The sequence below is a fragment of the Salvia splendens genome, chromosome 9 (genome assembly GCF_004379255.2).
Source record: "Salvia splendens isolate huo1 chromosome 9, SspV2, whole genome shotgun sequence".
In the NCBI taxonomy this organism is placed as follows: Eukaryota; Viridiplantae; Streptophyta; class Magnoliopsida; order Lamiales; family Lamiaceae; genus Salvia; species Salvia splendens.
Window position 1 is genome coordinate 22,487,777 of NC_056040.1, and position 20,477 is coordinate 22,508,253.

A 20,477-nucleotide genomic window follows, 5' to 3' on the forward strand; every position below is an offset into this window, starting at 1 on the left:
ATTGAAAAAGTGAAAAGAACAAAAATATTTTCCAATAGTGAAAATGATTCTATACATGATTCCGCCGGCATAAACTTGAGTATATAAAAAAGTGGAATACACACAAAGATATAAACACCATGAAATCCCAATTTGTGTATAGCATAATCTAGACTTTTATGAGGGAACATCATTTTTGGTCCACGAACTTTGCCAAAGTATCATTTTAAGTCCGCGAACTTTGAAAATATCATTTTAGGTCCGTGAACTTTAAGTTAGTATCATTTGAGGTACTTTTTACTATTTCCAAATTTTTTTGGACGAAAATACCCTCGATACTTAAAGTGTATATATTTTTAATAAATTTATCATATACTCATAATTTTTTATAAATATCTTTACAATATATTTTTGACAAATTTTCTAAATATAATTTGACCTTAAATATTATCACTTAATTTTGTGACATGCAAGTAAAATTGCTTCTTCAATTTTTTATATTAATTTTTTTTAAATTGAATAAAGAACTTTTCTTTAATAATAAAAAATTGAATAAAGATCTTTTCTTGCATGTCACAAAATTAAATGATAATATTGAAGGTCAAATTATATATAGAAAATTTGTCAAAAATATATTATAAAGATATTTATAAAAAGATCTTTATTCAATTTTTATTATTAAAGAAAGTTCTTTATTCAATTTTTAAAAAAAATTAATATAAAAAATTGAAGAAGCAATTTTACTTGCATGTCACAAAATTAAGTGATAATATTTAAGGTCAAATTATATTTAGAAAATTTGTCAAAAATATATTGTAAAGATATTTATAAAAAATATGAATATATGATAAATTTATTAAAAATATATACATTTAAGGTATTGAGTGTATTTTCATCCAAAAAAACTTGGAAATAGTAAAAAGTATCTCAAATGATACTAACTCAAAGTTCACGGACCTAGAATGATATTTTCAAAGTTCACGGACCTAAAATGATACTTTGACAAAGTTCGTGGACCAAAAATGATGTTCCCTCGACTTTTATTAAGATCCCATCCCATCCCATCCCATCCCATCCCATCACTAAGACACTAACTAATGGGGCAGTTTAAAAAGTGAATTCCCAGTCTGCAAGAATTCTTAATTAGTTTAGTGGGGCAAATAGATTTTGTCTTATTGTAATGGAGATTGGTTAAAAATCACATTTTTACACTAGTGCGACAACACCCATTTGTATCTGACCCATCCATTTTTTGTTTTCTTGAATTGAATCTATCTACCATACCCCAACAACTATGCCAGAACAAACACACAGCGATGAGAGTGGGAGAGAGACAGAGACAAGTGTCGTGCAGCACTCAGTGAGAGTTTACTTAGCAAATTCCCACTTCTCTCCCCTCGCTTTCTCTCTCTAAATGTTGGTGCTATTGACCACTGCCCTTGAGAAGCTGGCCATTGCTGTACTCTTGTCACTTTCATTCTCTTAAATGCTCCACGCTACCCTCTTTCTGCAGTTATTCTCTATTATTGTGAAAGAAAAGGGCTTTCATTTCATTTCTTCCTCCCATTAATAAATTAAATCGAGGGTTTATTTTAATTCATCATGCTGCAATTAGTCTTGAATGATGGTAGTATCAGTCTCACTTCTCTTCTTGAGATGTAGGCCCCTTTCACTCTCATGACAATAAACACCTCTTTTAGTTGGAATTGTTGTCATGTGCTGGAGTGATTGCATTTTCTGCTATAATGTGCTTTTGCTTTTAGATTTCATTATCTGTTGCTCAGATTCTTGAATTTCTTTTGCCATTTTTTTGTGAAAGTTGTGATCTTGTGCATTCCCTTCTCTCAATTTTGTGTATTCATAGCTTCAACACCAATAATGCAGTTGATCTGGTTTGTTTTAGTATTCCTAGTAGAAGTAGCAATAGGAGAATCAGAGGTTGATGCGCTTTTAGAACTCAAAAAGGGAATTCAGACAGACACCTTAACAAAAGATTTTGTTTCATGGGATTCCAACTCATTAGAATCAGATGGTTGCCCCAAGAACTGGTTTGGCATCACCTGTAGCACTGGCCATGTCACTTCAATATCACTCAACCATTTAGGCCTAGCCGGAGAATTCAGTTTCCTTACAGTTTCCCGTCTCCGGATGCTCCAAAATCTATCGCTATCCAACAATCACTTCACCGGAACTCTCACAAGTGATGTCGGTCTGCTTGAATCCCTACAGAATTTGGATCTTTCCAGCAATCTGTTTACTGGCTCACTCCCTCATCAGTTGACAAGTTTAGAAAACCTGGCACTTGTTAACATCTCATTGAACAAAATGGAAGGGGAAATCTCCTCTGGTTTTGCTAATTTGAAGAAACTCAAGTACTTAGATCTCCATTCTAATGCCTTTGCGGGTGAAGTGATGAGCCTTTTGGGCCAGTTAGGAGGTAGTGTGGTGTACGTTGATCTCAGCTGCAATAGTTTCTCGGGGCCGTTGGATTTGGGAACTGCTGATCCCGATTTCATGTCATCGGTTAGCCACCTCAATGTTAGTTGTAATAACTTGACAGGGGAGCTGTTCTTCCCTCATGATGGGATACCATACTTGGACAGCCTAGAGTTTCTTGATGCCAGTGATAATCGTATAACTGGAAAAATACCTTCTTTCAGTCTTGTAGTCTCTCTCCGAGTTCTCAGACTTGGCGGCAACCAGTTGTCGGGATCATTGCCTGGGGGCCTCTTGCAAGGGAGCTCAATGGTCTTGTCTGAGTTGGACCTTAGCCATAACCAGCTTGAAGGTATGTAGATTTTTGGAATCATTCTTTCTGTTGAAGATGAACTTTTACCTTAATCTGATGAGGTCAAGAAATTAGATAGCTTTGTTTTCCTTTACTTTTTTCATAAAGTTGAGTTGGATTTTTGTCATGAAAGTCACATTTAGAAAAGTGTTTCCAAAGAAAAGATGCTTTTAGGAAAGTGCAGGAGCTTTTAGGGGCTTGTATTACTAATCAGCATGACTAAAGTTCTGTGCTTTAGTTCTCAATAATTTGATTCAAATCTAAACTGTTTAAATATGCTTTTCTGCAGGTCCTATTGAAAGTATAACCTCTCTGAATCTGAGATATCTAAACCTATCCTCTAATAGCCTTTCTGGGCCCTTGCCTTTGAGGATTGCACATTGTGCTGTCATAGATCTCAGTAACAATATGTTCTCAGGGAACTTCTCGAGAGCTCAGAGTTGGGGAAACTATGTCGAAGTTCTAGATTTAAGCTCCAATCACCTGACCGGATCCTTTCCAAATCAAACGTCTCAGTTCTTGAGGCTCACTTCATTCAGAATTTCCAACAACTCGTTGGAAGGCCTTCTTCCACCTGTGCTTGCCACATATCCTGAGCTACGAGTGGTTGATGTTAGCTTCAACACGCTGAGTGGTTCGCTTCCTAGCCTGTTTATCTCGACCAAACTGATTGACATCAACCTGTCCTGGAACAATTTTTCTGGGGCGGTACCTACGGATGGACTGACCCCACAGAATTACAGCCTGCTATCTCTCGATCTATCGCACAATTCCTTTACAGGACAACTGCCACCTGAGTTGGGCAGGTTCAGTACCATGGTGTATCTTGACCTGTCTAACAACCTTCTTGAAGGCGCCATCCCTGATGACCTCCCAAACACAATGACAGTATTCAACGTTTCTTACAATAATCTTTCTGGAGTTGTTCCTCAAAGCTTGCAGAGATTCCCATCTTCATCATTCCATCCTGGAAACATGTTGCTTGTTGTCCCAAATGAGGCTGCTTCGTCACCAAAAGGTGGCGACAGCCTAAGTATGAGGGGCCATGGTTCTCGCATGAGTTCTGCGATCAGAGCTGCCCTTATTGCAGGCCTTGTAGGTGGTGCGTTGGTGGTAGCCATACTAACTGTGATGATTTATTGGAGAGTCCACCGTGAAAGAAATAAGTCGGCCTCAACAGAAACTGGTGGGAAGAAAGGTATTCTCTAACCGTGATTCGTCATCATTCTCTTGAAACTGTATGTGGTTTATAACTTGTAAGTATTTTTTACAGTGTTATCCTCAACTTCAGTAGAATCGGGTACGCAGCAACAAGCCAACTTATCCGCTCTGCACCAAGGATTGAAGAATCTTGATAATCCAGAATCAACAAGGAAAACTGAATTGGTGGCTTCTCCTGCAACAATGGCATCATCTGGTGACTCGTCGCCTGGAAAACTCCAGCAACTATCTGAGCATCCAAGTGCACTGAGGGTCTGTTCACCGGAGAAACTGGCAGGAGACCTCCATCTTTTTGACAGCTCCTTAAAGTTCAGCTCCGAGGAGCTATCATCCGCGCCTGCAGAGCCTGTGGGAATGAGCTGCCACGGGACACTCTACAAGGCCGTGCTTTCTTCAGGCCATGTCCTGGCAGTGAAACTGCTAAAAGAAGGAATAGCGAAAAAAAGAAAAGAGTTTGCTCGAGAAGCGAAGAAGCTTGGCAGTATACGGCATCCAAATTTGGTTTCTCTGCAGGGTTTCTACTGGGGTCCAAAGGAGCATGAGAAGCTGATCATATCCAACTACGTCGATGCTCCTTGTTTGGCACTCTATCTTCACGGTAAAAAAAAATCTCCCTTTCATGAAAATGCAGCTAAACTCTTGAATCTATAATGCGTTGTTTAACATTTCAGGAACAGCTCCCCAAACACTCCCTCCTCTGTCTCTAGACGAAAGGCTGAAGATCTCGATCAATGTGGCATGCTGCCTCACTCACCTCCACACAGAGAGTGCCATACCTCATGGCAACCTGAAATCCACCAACATCCTGATCGAACTTCCCAATAAAAACGCGGTCTTGACTGACTACAGCCTGCACCGGCTGCTGACAGCAGCAGGCACAGCTGAGCAGGTGCTGAATGCAGGCGCTCTAGGATACCTGCCACCTGAATTCACTAGCACGAGCAAACCTTGCCCCTCGATGAAGAGTGATGTATATGCTTTTGGTGTTATTCTGCTGGAACTCTTGACCGGGAGAAGTGTCCCTGGAAACCCTGAAGTGGTTGATCTGGCGGAATGGGTGAGCTTCATGGCTGTGGAGAATCGGGCTGTTGAGTGCTTTGACTCGCATATTTTGGGAGCGGAGAACCATCTCCCGAAAACTCTTGACGACATGCTTCATGTTGCTCTGAAATGCACCCTTCCGGCTGCTGAACGGCCCGACATGAAGATGGTTTTCGAAGAGCTTTCTTCGATGGTGGTGGCCTAGAGATCAGAGACATGGTTGTGTTTTGAAGTTGGATTAATCACAATTTGTTAGTACTCGTGTAGCTGATATTCATTATTCAGTTGGGCTAAGGAGCATAAGTGAGATTAGCATTGAAGAGGGATCAAAATTTATTCTTGTATATTGTTTGTAGACCATTCATTTCATTTCTAAATGCATTGTATTGTACCCTTATATCAAAGCTCAATAATTCGAAAATTAAAATAGTAACTAACTAGATATCTATTTATTCTTTTAATTTTTGATATCGAAAATTGTACTCCCTCCGTTCCTTGTTAGGCCATCCACAATAGGCGCCCAGCGACCGCCCAGCCGAGCGCCGGCGCTGGGCGGTTCGCTGGGCGATCTAATGCAGCCGCCCAACGGGCGATTGGAGAGAGAAACCGCGCAGCGCTGGGCGGTCGCGTGGCGCTGGGCGGTGCGCTGAACGGTCCGTTCGGCGCTATTGCAGCGCCCGGATCGCCCAGCGCACCGCCTAGCGCGAAAAAATAAATTTTTTTTTCCAAAAGGATTTAATTGAAGAGTTATGGGCACGGAGGATTGACCGTCGTTAGTTTTTTTTAATTATGTAATTTTTTTTTAATTAATGTACTTTTTATATTTTATTAATATTAGTGAATTTTCTCGTTTTTGTGTCGTAAATTTAATTCCGTATATTGTGTGATTTTTAATTATTTCATTTTGTATATATTTGTTAATAATGATGTGGATAGTATGTGGCTGGGCTATGGCTGGGCTATTTGCTTGTTTTGATGATGTGGCAGGAGGATTTTTAGTGCTAATGATGTGGCAGTGGCTGGGCTATGGCTGGGCTATTGCTGGGCTATTCCTATTGTGGATGGCCTTAATAGAGGCATTTTTTTTGGCACGGAATTTAAGAATAGTGAGTTAAATGGATGGTGAAAAAAGTAAGAGAGAATAAAGTAAGAGAGGTGAAGAGAGAATAAAGTAAAAGAGAGAATTATTTTTTACCAAAAATATAAATGACTCAATTAACTTGAAACTTTCTCAGAGCATTAGCAATGGGACGCCCTAAGGCGCGCCCTATGCACCGCCACGTCATCATTTTTATCCTCCTACCCTCCCACCTGCAGTGGGGCGCCCTAAGGGACGCCCTAAAGCGCCCTATATGTTTTACTATTATTTAGTTAATTAATTTAAATGTTTTCAAATATATAATGCAAACTAATTAAAAAACACAAAGAGTAGCTAAAAACCGGCGAAGACTGCATTGATTAACAAAAGTTACACAATTCAAGTTGGCTAATCTACGCAATTCCCAACTCCCGGCGCAGCTCATCGATCAACCCCTGGAGGTATTCGGCTTTTGCGGGGTTCGTACACTTCTCGAGGGCCTTGTGTGTCTGCAACAACGTCCGCACCATCGAGGCTCTTGCCAACCCCACATACACGGCGGTCGTCAGGCTCGGGGTCGGGCTCGGGACCGGGAGCGGCGATTGGGTGGCGGCAGTCGAGGATGATGTCGCCGTCGCCTTCCCCTTGTTCTTCGCAGCCTTGACACCTATGGGACGCCGGGAGGACATCGGTGTGCCGGAACTCTCCTCCTCCGTGTACGTCCGGTTGAGGTCCACCGGACGAGTTCCGCTTTCACTGCTCGTGTAACCACCAGCGACGGTGGTCTTCTTCCTCTTTGTCGCATCGGTGTGCAGAATCCCGCCTTGGAACTACTGATTGTCCCTCAAGAGCGCTCAGATGCCCAAATGCTTGAAGTCGTCGTACAGGGACTGGTACGACAACAACGCTCTATCGCGCACGTCGCTCAAGCTCTCGCCGCTCCCCTGCTCCCTCGCGCACTTCTCGTACTCCGACGCGAACAGGTTGACTTGCTTCTTCACCTGATTCCAGTGCTTGCGGAGCTGCTCCCGTTGGCGCTTTTACGCGCTCGGCGGCTTCGCCTCATTGTAGCGCTCGGCGATGCGCTCTCAGTACGCGAGCTGCTTCTGGTTGTTGGCGAATATTAGGTCCTCCGATATATCCACCCAACACCTCGCCAAGACGAGGGTTTCATCCGGCTGGTAGTTCGTACGGCCGGGGGTGTACTCTTCATTCGTTGCCGGAGGTGGCAACTTGTACGCGCGGTGCGGATCCGTTTCTTTTTGGCGGGGGCGGCAGCGGCGGATAGGGTGGCGGCTGCGCAATGGGAGGGGGCGGCGAGTCGGTTTGGAGACGGCTCCATGTCAGACAAACCATACGATTCCGTACTGAATTCGGGATCGTACTGCGTGTTGACGTCGAACGGCCGATATTCGTCGGGTTCTGTACCCGGCCAACGCGCATCACCACTAAACATTGGACTATTGGGACTTGAATCCATTTCGTAGTAATGAAGATGTGAGTTTCGAGGGTGGAATCGTGAAATGAAATGTTACAAATGAAGCCGGGGTAGGGGGTATTTATACAAAATTTTCGAATGTAGCATTTTAAAAAAAATAAAAAACGCGTGCTATCGTCCGCGGCCATCGTCCGCAGAGCCCACAATGGTGCCTGATGGCGCGGACGATTGGCCATCGTCCGCACTTCTTCCGCGCCCGAAGCTTAGGGCGTGCCATCGGGCGGGCACTCACAATGGAGCCATCGGGCGCGCCCGAGGACGATGACATGCATCGGGCATGCCATCGGACGCCCCATTGTGGGTGCTCTCAAATAGAAAAATGACTCTATTAACATGGAATGTAGAGAGTACTAAATAGTACTAGTAAACCACCAAATAATTAAAATTGTTGGTAAACCAATAATTTCATTAACTTAGCAATAATTGAACTGGAATTATTGCCCACTTTTACAATTTTTGGAGGATTAAATTGGTCGTAGATGGGCTGTATAGCAATTAAAAGACTACCTCTGTTATTTATTTATTTAAAAACAAGACCCATATGTCTATACAATAATATAATGGCATGTCAATCCTTCCCAATATTTTATTATACTATGTGGAATGATGAAGCAAAATCCTAAATTTTCTTATAGCTGATTGTTATGAATTTCTAACATATACTACAATGCAACCAATTCAAAGCTAAATCTAGTGGCGTGGGAAAACGAAATTAAAGTAGTATGTCAAGTTGAAGAAAACTAATCTTTTGCTCAATCTAATACTACTATTGTAATTACGATGTCACAACCCAAGTAGTATCGGAATTAGTCTACAAGGCTGCAACAACCTCTACCAAAACTACAGAAAATTCAACTTGAGAAAATAAAATAAAATAAAAAATGTGAATTTCGTTTCATACTCTAATTAATTTCATAATTGTGAGGTTGTAATTGTATTAACAACTGGAAACCACTCCCCTCTCAGGCAATTATCGGTCCTTATATAAATGCATGTATAACTTTGTACTGATGACATAAGACATAAAATGTATCATAATAAAAATATTGCACGAGGCCGGTCTGAAAGAATCATTCATAAAAGGTGGATTAAATATTAGAAGAAAAAAAAATCAAAAAATTTATAATGATCTCGTAAGCCATGGTGCTTATGTTTGCATCTATAATTTTTCCCCATATAACCTATCCACCAAATCAACATTGGAGTAATTAAATATAGATTGTTTGACATTCATTCAATTTTATTTTATATTTCACGCCCAATCAAGGGAATGTTAATTTCATCTATTTTATGTCATTTGGCAGTCCCCTACACGAAATGACGAAAGCATCGTTTTCAATACTAGTAGTATTATTATTAATTTTGCTAGCTCATAACCAATCACACTTTTTTATATTCATCTCTTTATATATATTCACTATATACGAACACTAAAGATTATTATATACTCTTATCTTTTTGAGATATAACTAAGTATACTAACCAGTACCACCAATTTAATTCAATAATCTATAGTAGTGTAGCCCCAAATTAAAGTAAATACAATACGAAAAGTCAATATGACATTGTTACGCAATCGATCAAAAATTACCTTGATACAGATGAGAAATATTGTTATGAGTTGTGGTGTGCAATGTATTAATATGAGTGGTTCCGATTTGAATAAGAAATAGGTGTATGTGTGAAGAGGAAGAGAAAAACAAGTAAGAGAAATTTGACAAAATCCAAGGTGAGACTTGACTTACTCTTCACTTAATATTTGAAAATGTGACAGACTCCACTCCCCCTCACAACATAAATTAGTAAAACAAATTTTCTTGATAATATCATCATCATATACCTATCAATTCAATTGTGAATCAAAAACCTTTTAATTAGCTTGTCAATCAATTTGGACATTATCATCCATCCCAATTCCCAGTGAAACTCTCAGGAATTATTGCTAAGATTTAAACAGGTATGTATGAACTCCTACAAATTTGTTAATCCTATACTCCTATTTGACGATTGATGTGAACTCCTACAAATTAGTTAATCCTAAAGATGATTATGTTTTCAAGTTGCAAACTCTTTTCTTGATTTTTAAGTTGCAAATTAACCATCCTACATTATTTCATTTTCTTGTGAAAATTGTATATTGCTTCACTATAGCTCGATGTAATTCCAGCTGTGTTTTACTTTTATTTTGAACACTAAGATTTTGGCTTCTTTGACATGCAATTTTTATGTAACATAATTTGTGGTCCTTTCTACATGTATTTTCCTTTTTCGCGTCTTATTTTGTTTCCTCAAGAGACGTCTTTCAAGATGGAGGATCCACGAAACCATTACACACTGTTCCAATTATCGAATCATTGCCCCTCTAAAATATAGATTGCAAATTTTCAAAAACAAACAAATTCATATCATTTTTTAACAAAATAACTGAATTATTTAAAAATCAAATTTTATTTATTTATTTATTAGTTTTCTAAGGTATCCCTCGTGCTACAACTATAGGACTAATTTTCGTCCCAACGGCAAGTGCACTAAGTGGTAGCCACAACTCAATTTATTTTACTTCACTAATTTATTAATATATTTTGTTTCCTAAAAATAAAAATTGTTTTCTTTTTGGTTTGGTTATCTAAAAAAAGAAACTCTACATTTTAGGAAATGTACCCACAATCTACGAACACTAGTTCAACTATTTTTTTTACATCCTATTCCTATCTCTTACTTACTCTATTTTTTCTCTTCATCTTTCTTATTTTATTAATTTTTTTATTGAAATTCACGTCATTTTCAAAGTTTTTATTTTTGGGAAATCGAGGGAGTATAAATTTAGGAAAATAACTCAGATTTATAATCTTTAATATTTATTGATGCCCTACCCCAGTGTAGCTAGTCAAATTACCACCTTTATTTGATTTGCAATTTGTTTGATTAGCAATTTAAATAAAGTTCTTCTGTATATTTCTAACTAGAAGTAGTAGTAATTGATTTTAGTAATTGATTTGAGAATGTTTTTGAGGGAAGAAATGTAAAGTTATATACTTTCTCCCTCCCACAAATATTGTCTCACTTTGACCGGACACAAGTTTTAAAAAATTTAATGAAAAGTTAGTGGAATATAAGTCATACTTTTATATATTAGTTTTATAATAAAATGTGAGTAGAGATGAGTTAGTGGAATATGAGGTCCACTATAAAAAAATGGTAAAAAGTGAAATGAGACAAAAATTTGTGGGACGACGGAAATGAAAAAATAAGATAATTTTTATGGGACGGAGGGAGTATTACGATGCCAAAATAACTATAGACATTAAACGTATGCTAAGATCCTTTGATTCTTTAATAACAATAGCAAAATTTCATACAGTTGTAGTAATAAATATTTTTCAAAACGGTGATTCTCAAAAATCTACAACTCACATATTCACGTCTCAAATAAGTAATAATGCAAATAATCTGTTGCCAAACATTTAATACCAACATAAGTTTCAACTTCCTTTCTTTTCTAAATTGTATTCATATTTAAAAAATCTCCCCTATAATCAAGGCTTTTTCTTCAACATAGAAAAGAGAGAAATGAAGAAATTAAATCTGAAACGAAACAGCTGTTTAATTTAAAACAATACGCGCTTACGCGTTTCACATTACACACAAATCACCATCTTCTTCTTCAAAAACACACACAGCACACACTAGCTGAGCAAATTCTCCTTCATCTCTCTCTGTAAAGTGTAAAATTGCTTATAGTCTGATTGCAATTCGCAAAATCGCCAGTACATTGCTCGAGAATGACTGATGCACGGGTTCATCCGGCGGCCGCCGACGCTCTGTCTTCCTCATCCGCAGCGACCTCCGCCAAGGACTCCGGCGAGTATCCTGTACCTCCAAATCCACTTCCGACGAAACCGGTGCCACCGCCGGACACCTACGTCGTCCAGATCCCGAGAGAGCAGATCCTCCGCTATCCGCCGCCGGAGAACGCCAGGAAGTTCGAAGCCCTCACGCGCCGCGGAAAGAGCCGGAGGAGCTGCTGCCGCCGCTGCTGCTGCTTCACTCTCTCCGCAATCGCTCTCCTCGTAATCGCCGCCGCCATATCCGCCGGGGTGCTCTACCTCGTCTTCAGGTTCAAATCGCCGAAATACGCGGTCAGTAGCGTCGCGATCAAGGGGATGAATCTGACGACGGCGGCGCCGATCTCGCCGGAATTCGACGTCACCGTCAGGGCGGAGAACCCTAACGGCAAGGTCGGCATCTACTATTTGAAAGGCAGCGAAATTAACGTGTTCTACTTAGACGTTAAGCTGAGTAACGGCGTTTGGCCGGCGTTTTACCAGCCGAAGAAGAACGTAACGGAGTTGCGGCCGGCGGTTACGGGATCAGGGGTAATTCTAGGGGGCACCGTTACGGCGTCGTTAAGAAACCAGCAGAGCCAAGGGAATATTCCGTTTGTAGTGAGAGCAAAGGTGCCTGTTAAAATTAAAGTGGGGTCCGTTAAAACTTGGAAAATCACCGTTAAGGTGAAATGTGACGTGGTGGTGGATGCATTGAACGACAAGGCTAAAATTGTGTCAAATGACTGTGATTATAGTGTGAGTTTATGGTAGCCAAATTTTTGTTTAGGCTTTCATTATATTACACTGTCAGTATTAATAAGGGATCTATTTAATTTTGTTATAGTACAAACAATGGTGTGATGTATATACTATTTGATGCAGATTAAACATGTTTTGTTAAAGAATAACTTGTTTGGAAATAAACATAAATAAATCACACTCCCTCCTACTATAAAAAACAGTAGAAATTAGTAAAATATGAGAGAATGGAAGAAAAACTAGATCAAGTAGGACAAAGAAAGAGAAACAATAGGCAAAGTATGAGAAAGGAGAAAAGGTTGGTAAAATATGAGAAAATAAACTTTTATTTTTTGAAATAAAATTTTTTGTGGACATTTCAAAATGACAAAATGGGACTATTTTTCGTAATTGTAATAAACCTAGTCTCACGTTCGAGCCAGTTACGGTTTCAATTTTGGTGGACTCGGAACCAACTATCTTTGGCCCGGGGCAAAACTAATTCAAATGATAAAAATAACACAAGTAACTATCCAACACATTTGATCCACCCTTCTTGGAACCTTGTTTTATGTTATCAAGGTGACAAAAATAGCTTCCTCATTCAATACACCAAATCAGATATAATGAATAACAAATATTCCAAACTAACCAAATCCAGTTGAGCTTTGGTTGAAAAATCTCTATTCAAACTATGCAGTTTATTGGATAACCACATGTACAGATGTTCCCTGTGAACCTGTAGTTCTATATCTGTGTGTGAAATTCTTTATTTTTTCAATTTAAACATTCTCCTATTAATTGCAAAATCTCAATGACTATGACTGTTGTGACTTGAATAGTTCATAGTTATTCTTAGCTTCCTGGATTGCGTTTTGTAGGTCAGAGAACATCCGCTCTGATGACTCAGCAAAGTTGTTCAGCTGCCCGAGAAATCCAGTCAAGCTCGTCCTGAAACGATCCAGAGCAGGTGTCCGGTCTTGCAAGACTTCGTCTCCCAGTATTGTAGTACTTGCAGCCTTCCCCTGGCTCTTCTCTTGATGAGGGAGAAAGTGCGATACTTCCACCTCCAAGTCCTTGATAGAATCGACGACTCCTTTAGAAGGGAGTTTGTCGAACATCTCCAACCAAGCACCGCATATCATGTATATTGGCGGCCCCATGTTCTGTATGGGCGGAGGTCTCATCCTTTTGTTCCTCTTGGAGGTATTCTGCGGTAGCAAAACACACTTGAAGAGCCACTTGTTGATGGATTCCACGTAGTGTTTCTGCGCGTTGATCCATTTCGTGAAGATGGATGACAGATAGCTTAGTTCATTCTTGAGATGGATGGTGATCTGTTTCCGCGAATCCGACTGTATAATGATTTTCATGCTTCCAGGCATTTGAGATACCGAGATTGTATGAAGTTGAAGCTTGTGGCATTCCAACATCATCTCCCACATCTTCCTTAATCTGTGGTTTGCAACAAGAGACAATCATATAAATAACCATTGTATCATAGATTCAATGTTCTACACAAAAATGCATAATGTTGAAAACAAAAAGTACATAAAGTATTCAAGTGCATAAAATTATGTATACATATATGCACTTTCAAGTTAAGGCATTTTATGCACTTTTGAATTGTTTAACATTATGCAATTTCAAGTTAGGTGCATACCCCTCTATTAGTTCCTCGAGTTGCGGCTGAAGCTCTCTATCTCTAATTTCTTCGATCTTCTTTGAGATGGAATCGATTCTCTGAACAGCAACTCTAATTCTCGAGTGCAGTCCTTTGACTGCAGCTCGCGTCTTGTCGGCATTCTCTCCTTGTGATTCTTGTTGTCGAAGAAGTCTGCATTTCTGATCAAAATTACTCTTAAGAATCTGACCAGCCTGAAAGAGGAGGAGACCTTCAATCAGATGACGTAACAAAGGAAAATACCGAAAAATATGGATGCATGCAAAACAAATTTATTTGAACAAACAAACTACAAGCGAAAATACAAATAAAATCTACTGGATGACAGAAGAAAATGGATTAATTCGTGCTCAGCCAATGCCAACATAACTCTTACGCTATACTCATTCAAGAGAATGCTTTGATCGCACAAACTAAAGATGCGGCGTCATTATTATTTCCACGAGTCGAGTGATTGACAAATTAAATTTCAATGTGAAATTAGTTCACAGTTCACACAATAATTAAGTAAAACGACTTACGCATGTGTCAAAAAGATAAGATTTAGAGATATTGCTCATGAAAAAAGTTTCAAAAAAGAAAAAAAAAACTGATGTATAGGTGAGAGATTTAAGCTGAAGTAATCATCGTACTAGAATAATAACTCTAAAGATTGATAGTATCACTAATGAATATCCACTCAGTACTTACCTTAACTTCGTCATAAAGCTTCTTCTCCCATGCATAAAGCCTATCCAAGGTTGATGCATGGCTTCCAGAGACCATACAGAAGTTGTCAAAGAGATTCTTACTAAGATCTTCAACACCATCATTGGAATTCACACCAAGAAGATTCCGTGATGAGGCGGACCGAGATGATGTTGTGCGATGCCAAGTCAAGTACTTGACAGATTCTTGAAGCGGCTCTACATAGAAAACAGAAATAACTTAAGGAACCATTTCTCTTTGCAACAATAGCACAAATAAAAGGTTAAACCATTAGACATAGACAGACAGATAGCTTAGTTCATTCCTTGGCGGCACGGGTTTTAAGAAATATTAAGAAAAGTGGGTGAAAAAAAGTTAGTGGAATAGGGATCCCACTTGTAAATATTAGTTTTAAATGAAATGTGAGTGTAATGAGTTAGTTGAAGGTGGGAAACTATTACCATTTATGGTAAAAGTGAACCGGAACTCCTATTCGCGGACGGACTAAAATGGAAAAACGGGACTCCTATTCGCGGACGGGGGGAGTAATAGAAAGTGGGTTGAAAAAGTTAGTGGCATGTGGATCCTACTTTTATATATTAGTTTTAAAATAAAATGTGAGTAGGAATGAGTTAGTGGAATGTAGGGTCCACTACCAAAAATGGTAAAAGTGAAATGTGACAAATTTTTAGAGACAGACGAAAAAGGAAATAAGTGACAAATTTAATATAGAGTAAGGTGGAGAAACATACCTTGTGGAACCTGACTTGGATCATCCCCACAGGAAAAACAAGATTTCATTAATGATGAGGTAGCTGACCCACCTGCCACAAAAGAATTCACCCAAGTTCACGCTTTTACCATTACAAAGACGGAATAATGAAATGAACACAGTGTTTATGCTTTTTTATTAGATATATTCCACTTTGTCATCTCAAAAAACGGGAGCTACTTCTCTATCATTATGATACTGTGCAGCAGCTTAATAACTCAAACTTGCTTTTTTTATTTGGCGAAACTTGATAAAAATAATATTCTGCCACAGCCAATCAATATGATGTACCAGCACAAGAAACTAAAAGCTCTCCAACAAATATTAGTCGACATCCCACTAAATAAATTCCCAAGATAATTTTTCTAAAAGAAAATGTATTTGTAGCATGCATAAAAAAATACACAAGCGCACATGCACACAGAGCTTACCTTGTTTTCCATGAGTAACTTGTCGGAAATGGAATTTATTTGCTTCAAGCATCTTTGGAACTTCTTTTCCTGATTCAGATGCTTTAGCAAAAAGCTGATCAATAGTTTTCATGCTCGAAAGAAAGTCCTTTGGTACAACTTGATCTTCGACTTCGGTTTGTTTCACTGGTGTTATCTTGACATCATCCAAATGCACAAATCTGGAAGATGGAGCTCGTAGAGGGGACAAATCAGGTGAGTTGTTATTGTTCTTCCCATTCGTTAACTTGATTTCTGATATTTCTGATGGCTTAGGTGCTGAAACTCCATTGACAATAGCTTCTCTTGTTCCCTTTACATTTTCAGCACCCGAAAACATGGTTTCTGATACTCTATTTTCAGAAGGTATGGAAGACAAATCTTCATTGAGAAGATTCTCTATAGACCTGTTCACATTTTTGAAACTTCGAACAAGGGTAGCAGTGGAGGGCTCATCAAATTCATCATCTGATATCTGTGAATCTTCTATTCCATCAGATGATAATTTATCTTCTGTATTATCTAGTCCGCGAGCCCCTCCCTCTACCCTTTGATGCCTTATCTCATCAATATTCTCTGAACCCTGATCAAATCCATGGCTCTCTTGTGTAGATAAATGCTGATCAATTGGATGAAATAGACCAAAATAATCCCAAGGAGAATTTTCTGTTGCTTCAGCAGTTTCAAAAGGCGATGCTTCTGGTGTTTCCGTGGAGCGAGGGGTGGTAGTTGGAGGAGTTGTAGAAGAAACTGACACTGCAAAAGGCACGGGAGGCTTTTCTTCGACTTTTGTAGAAAACGAGCCTCTAAATTTCATATGATGAGATTGGAACTGAGTCGAAACAGGGGTGGAAGAAGGTGGCGAAAGATTTCCGATTGCATCAACATTTTGCGATAAAGACCGGGAGGAAAAAGATAATCGAGAAACAGACTTCAAAGAATGGGGCTCCGGAGTTGCACACGTTGAAGAATGTGCTAAAGTCTCGAATTGAGAATCTAATTCCACAAATCTCCTCAAAGCTGATCCTACGATTTTCAGTTCCTCGATATATCCTATATGAGCAGCTGCAAGAGAACATCTGCCGTTAAGTGCCTGTTTGATGAATTTCTTTCTCGACCGGCATAGCTGCAGACTCTTGTCTTCTTCCAATCTAGAATTTGAGGCTCCCATTAACCTAAAACAGTCTGTAGCCAAATCAGCATAAAAGCTTCTTCCTTTTTATATGAGCCGTCCTAAGAGTAAACATTTAAGTCTGTTAGATTAGCACTCACAACAAACACTATTCGAATTGTTACTATACGCATAACATAACTTCAATGAATAATCACAGACACTATAATCAAAGAAATCATCTACAATTACAGAAAATCCACACTACCACTTTGAATCAAAATAGTATTTCAGATCTAATTGACAATTAAAAATTGTTTCTTTTTAATCACTTTATGATTTTTAAAAAATTATTCTGTTTCATCAATTAACAACAATGGCTGATAATCCAAGAGTAGCATACTTAATATGACAAAGTAGCTTAGAGGCTTAATCTAGACTAAGAAAAACCCAACTTTGAATATAACAGGAAGTGATAAATTCAGTATCATGGGGAAAAAGGAAAAGGATGCAAGGTAAAAATAATGGTAACATGGGCTAAATCACACTAATTTTTCAGTAACATGTGTATTTAAACAAAATTACAGAAATCATGAGGCGATATATGAACTGAAAATCAACGTGATTCGAACAGCAGGTGCATTCATGACTTTGACTTCTTTGCTGTTTCTCTATGGCATATTGTTGAATTATAATCAGTACTGGTAGTAGTTTTATGAATAAAATTCGATCTACTTACCAACCAAAGTTATTACTTGCCTCTAAAAGTATCTGTTCCTATACCCGAATTATGTGATACCACAATACTGAATAATTTGGCTAATCACTGAACTTGAGTAAACAAAAGTTAGAAACAAAGTAATTTTTGTGTTATGATTGAGTGCTTAAACACTTTCTCACTTCACATAGGCAGCCCATCAACTGGACGCCATTACTTGACATTCGGTAGAACAGGAAACAAACACAAATATAATATTTTTGCACTTAGCATTATAGAGCCATCAATCCAGATAAAAGAAATACCACTATAAAACGACTAAAAACTAAAGGAACAACATCAAGAGCAACATGATCAGCATCTCCCACTTTGGCCTAAAGCATATGAAATCAGAGAAAGCACATACCATAAATCTAATCTATCCAAGTAATTTCAATTGTAATCTCCCCTAATATCCCTCTGATTCCAAACTTGTAACTAAAATCATACAAGACCAAAAGCCTCGACCAAAAAGGTCAGCTATCACATCCAACTGGAAAACACAAACAAAAGCATCTGACCCAAAAATGAAAACGTCACGCTTTAAACTGGCAAGTGATTCAATTCAAGCTACCAAAACCATCAACCACAAATCAGACAACACCAATTCATACCAGAAAATACAAAAGATCCCACCTCTAATCCGATTGGGATTGAAAATACAAAAGATCCCACCTTTAATAAAATAAACAGGCCGATTGGGATTGAAAATCCACCACAAAAAAACTACAATCAAGCAAATCCCACAAACAATCAAGCCTCACTAAGCAGAACCCACAACAGGAAAAACTAAGAATCTCACAGATCAAAGTAAAAAAAAAAAACTAAGCAATCACGCGTATCCCATTTCTTTACCTGAGAATTGTGAAGTGGGTGGCGATTGGGATTGCGAAAGAGAGGCCCTTTTAGCCTTTTAGGGATCGCGTGCAGGAGAGTGACAGCTGACAAGAGTCCAAATCAGGGGCTAAGTTTGCATGCAATGGCAATCAAAAGGGGGTTTGTGAAGAGAGGCGTGGACCCCCGCTGACTTAGCACAAGCAATGGAATGGAATAATATTATTCTCAGTTAAAGATTGATCTTGATGCCTTATTATTTCCTTTTTAATTGATTAATGGTGTGCGTGGAAAAAGTTGACATTGGGATTGGGAGAAGAAAATCGAATTGAATTCCTTCGCAACATAAATAGAGTCGGTTTATTTTAAATTCAAATTTAAATTTATAGTCGGTTAGTATATTCTATACTTTCAATTGTATTGAAATTTGGATTTGATTAGTGACCTACAAGTTTGAACTTCGCTAATTATTTAAACATAAGACTTCCTCATAGCAGCAATTACAAGACTCTTTTACATAAATTAACTACTTCTATCATTAATTAAAAAAAATGCAATATAATTGTATATCATTAATAAAAAAATGTAATATAATTGTATACAACTTACTATTAAAGTGATTAATATCTGAGATTTAAAAAAAATGCAATATAATTGTATACAGCTTACTATTAGAGTGATTAATATCTAAAATTAAAATATATATATAGAGAGAGTTGTGATCATATGATAACCATTAAATCACGTAATAACCCTATAACCAAATCTGAACCACACATATTTTTTAATCTTGGGGTTAAGATTCAAACTTAGATTTACTTCATAAAAAAAACGGGGGGTAAATATGTCATTTCCCTCATTTAATTTCTGAATTTCACCAAATATCACGTAAAATGATAAAATGATATATGTTAGGTTTATTGCATAGAATGATAGTTTTGCTGGATAGAATGATTACTCTGAGTTGATAAAATGATACTTTTGACTGACTGATAAAATGATAAAATGATATATGTTAGGTTTATTGCATAGAATGATAGTTTTGCCGGATAGAATGATACTCTGAGTTGATAAAATGATACTTTTGACTGACTGATAAAATGATAAAATGATATATGTTAGGTTTATTGCATAGAATGATAGTTTTGCCGGATAGAATGATACTCTGAGTTGATAAAATGATACTTTTGACTGACTTATAAAATGATAAAATGATATATGTTAGGTTTATTGCATAGAATGATAGTTTTACCGGATAGAATGATACTCTGAGTTGATAAAATGATACTTTTGACTGATTGATAAAATGATAAAATGATATATGTTAGGTTTATTGCATAGAATGATAGTTTTGCCGGATAGAATGATACTCTGAGTTGATAAAATGATAGTTTTGACTAACTGATAAAATGATAAAATGATATATGTTAGGTTTATTGCATAGAATGATAGTTTTGCCGGATAGAATGATACTCTGAGTTGATAAAATGATACTTTTGACTGACTGATAAAATGATATATGTTAGGTTTATTGCATAGAATGATAGTTTTGCCGGATAGAATGATACTCTGAGTTGATAAAATGATACTTTTGACTGACTTATAAAATGATAAAATGATATATGTTAGGTTTATTGCATAGAATGATAGTTTTACCGGATAGATGATACTCTGAGTTGATAAAATGATACTTTTGACTGACTGATAAAATGATAAAATGATAAAATGATATATGTTAGGTTTATTGCATAGAATGATAGTTATACCGGATAGAATGATACTCTGAGTTGATAAAATGATACTTTTGACTGACTGATAAAATGATAAAATGATATATGTTAGGTTTATTGCATAGAATGATAGTTTTGCCGGATAGAATGATACTCTGATTTGATAAAATGATACTTTTGACTGATAAAATGATACTTAAATAAGATTTTACGTATTTAAATGAGCGAAATTTGTATATCATGGGAAATAAGATTTTACGTATAACTGAACCTCATACATACG

The 20,477-nt window shown here is 37.7% G+C and overlaps 3 protein-coding genes across 5 annotated transcripts; 2 read left to right on the forward strand and 1 right to left on the reverse strand.

The window, feature by feature from the left end:
- Positions 1-1,206: 1,206 nt before the first annotated feature.
- LOC121748771 (probable inactive receptor kinase At5g10020) lies at positions 1,207-5,469 on the forward strand. The gene is made up of 4 exons (XM_042143281.1): positions 1,207-2,767; positions 3,057-3,965; positions 4,041-4,586; positions 4,660-5,469. The coding sequence occupies exons 1-4, from the start codon at positions 1,858-1,860 to the stop codon at positions 5,232-5,234; spliced, it is 2,940 nt and encodes a 979-aa protein (XP_041999215.1). The 5' UTR covers positions 1,207-1,857; the 3' UTR covers positions 5,235-5,469.
- A 5,700-nt stretch (positions 5,470-11,169) lies between these two features.
- On the forward strand, positions 11,170-12,345 carry LOC121748023 (NDR1/HIN1-like protein 13). Its single transcript, XM_042142234.1, has one exon. The coding sequence runs from the start codon at positions 11,388-11,390 to the stop codon at positions 12,201-12,203; it is 816 nt and encodes a 271-aa protein (XP_041998168.1). The 5' UTR covers positions 11,170-11,387; the 3' UTR covers positions 12,204-12,345.
- Positions 12,346-12,700: 355 nt separating this feature from the next.
- Positions 12,701-18,674, reverse strand: LOC121748022 (nitrate regulatory gene2 protein-like). 3 transcript variants are annotated; one of them, XM_042142233.1, is made up of 6 exons: positions 18,486-18,674; positions 15,745-16,937; positions 15,294-15,365; positions 14,545-14,759; positions 13,834-14,048; positions 12,701-13,625 (listed from the first exon to the last, which is right to left on the reverse strand). In XM_042142233.1, exons 2-6 carry the CDS (start codon positions 16,931-16,933, stop codon positions 12,989-12,991), a joined length of 2,328 nt encoding a protein of 775 aa, XP_041998167.1. In that variant the 5' UTR covers positions 16,934-16,937; positions 18,486-18,674; the 3' UTR covers positions 12,701-12,988. The 3 variants fall into 3 exon arrangements, with proteins under 3 accessions (XP_041998167.1, XP_041998166.1, XP_041998165.1); XM_042142232.1 differs by having other exon boundaries at positions 15,745-16,947; XM_042142231.1 differs by having other exon boundaries at positions 15,745-16,995.
- Positions 18,675-20,477: the final 1,803 nt, after the last annotated feature.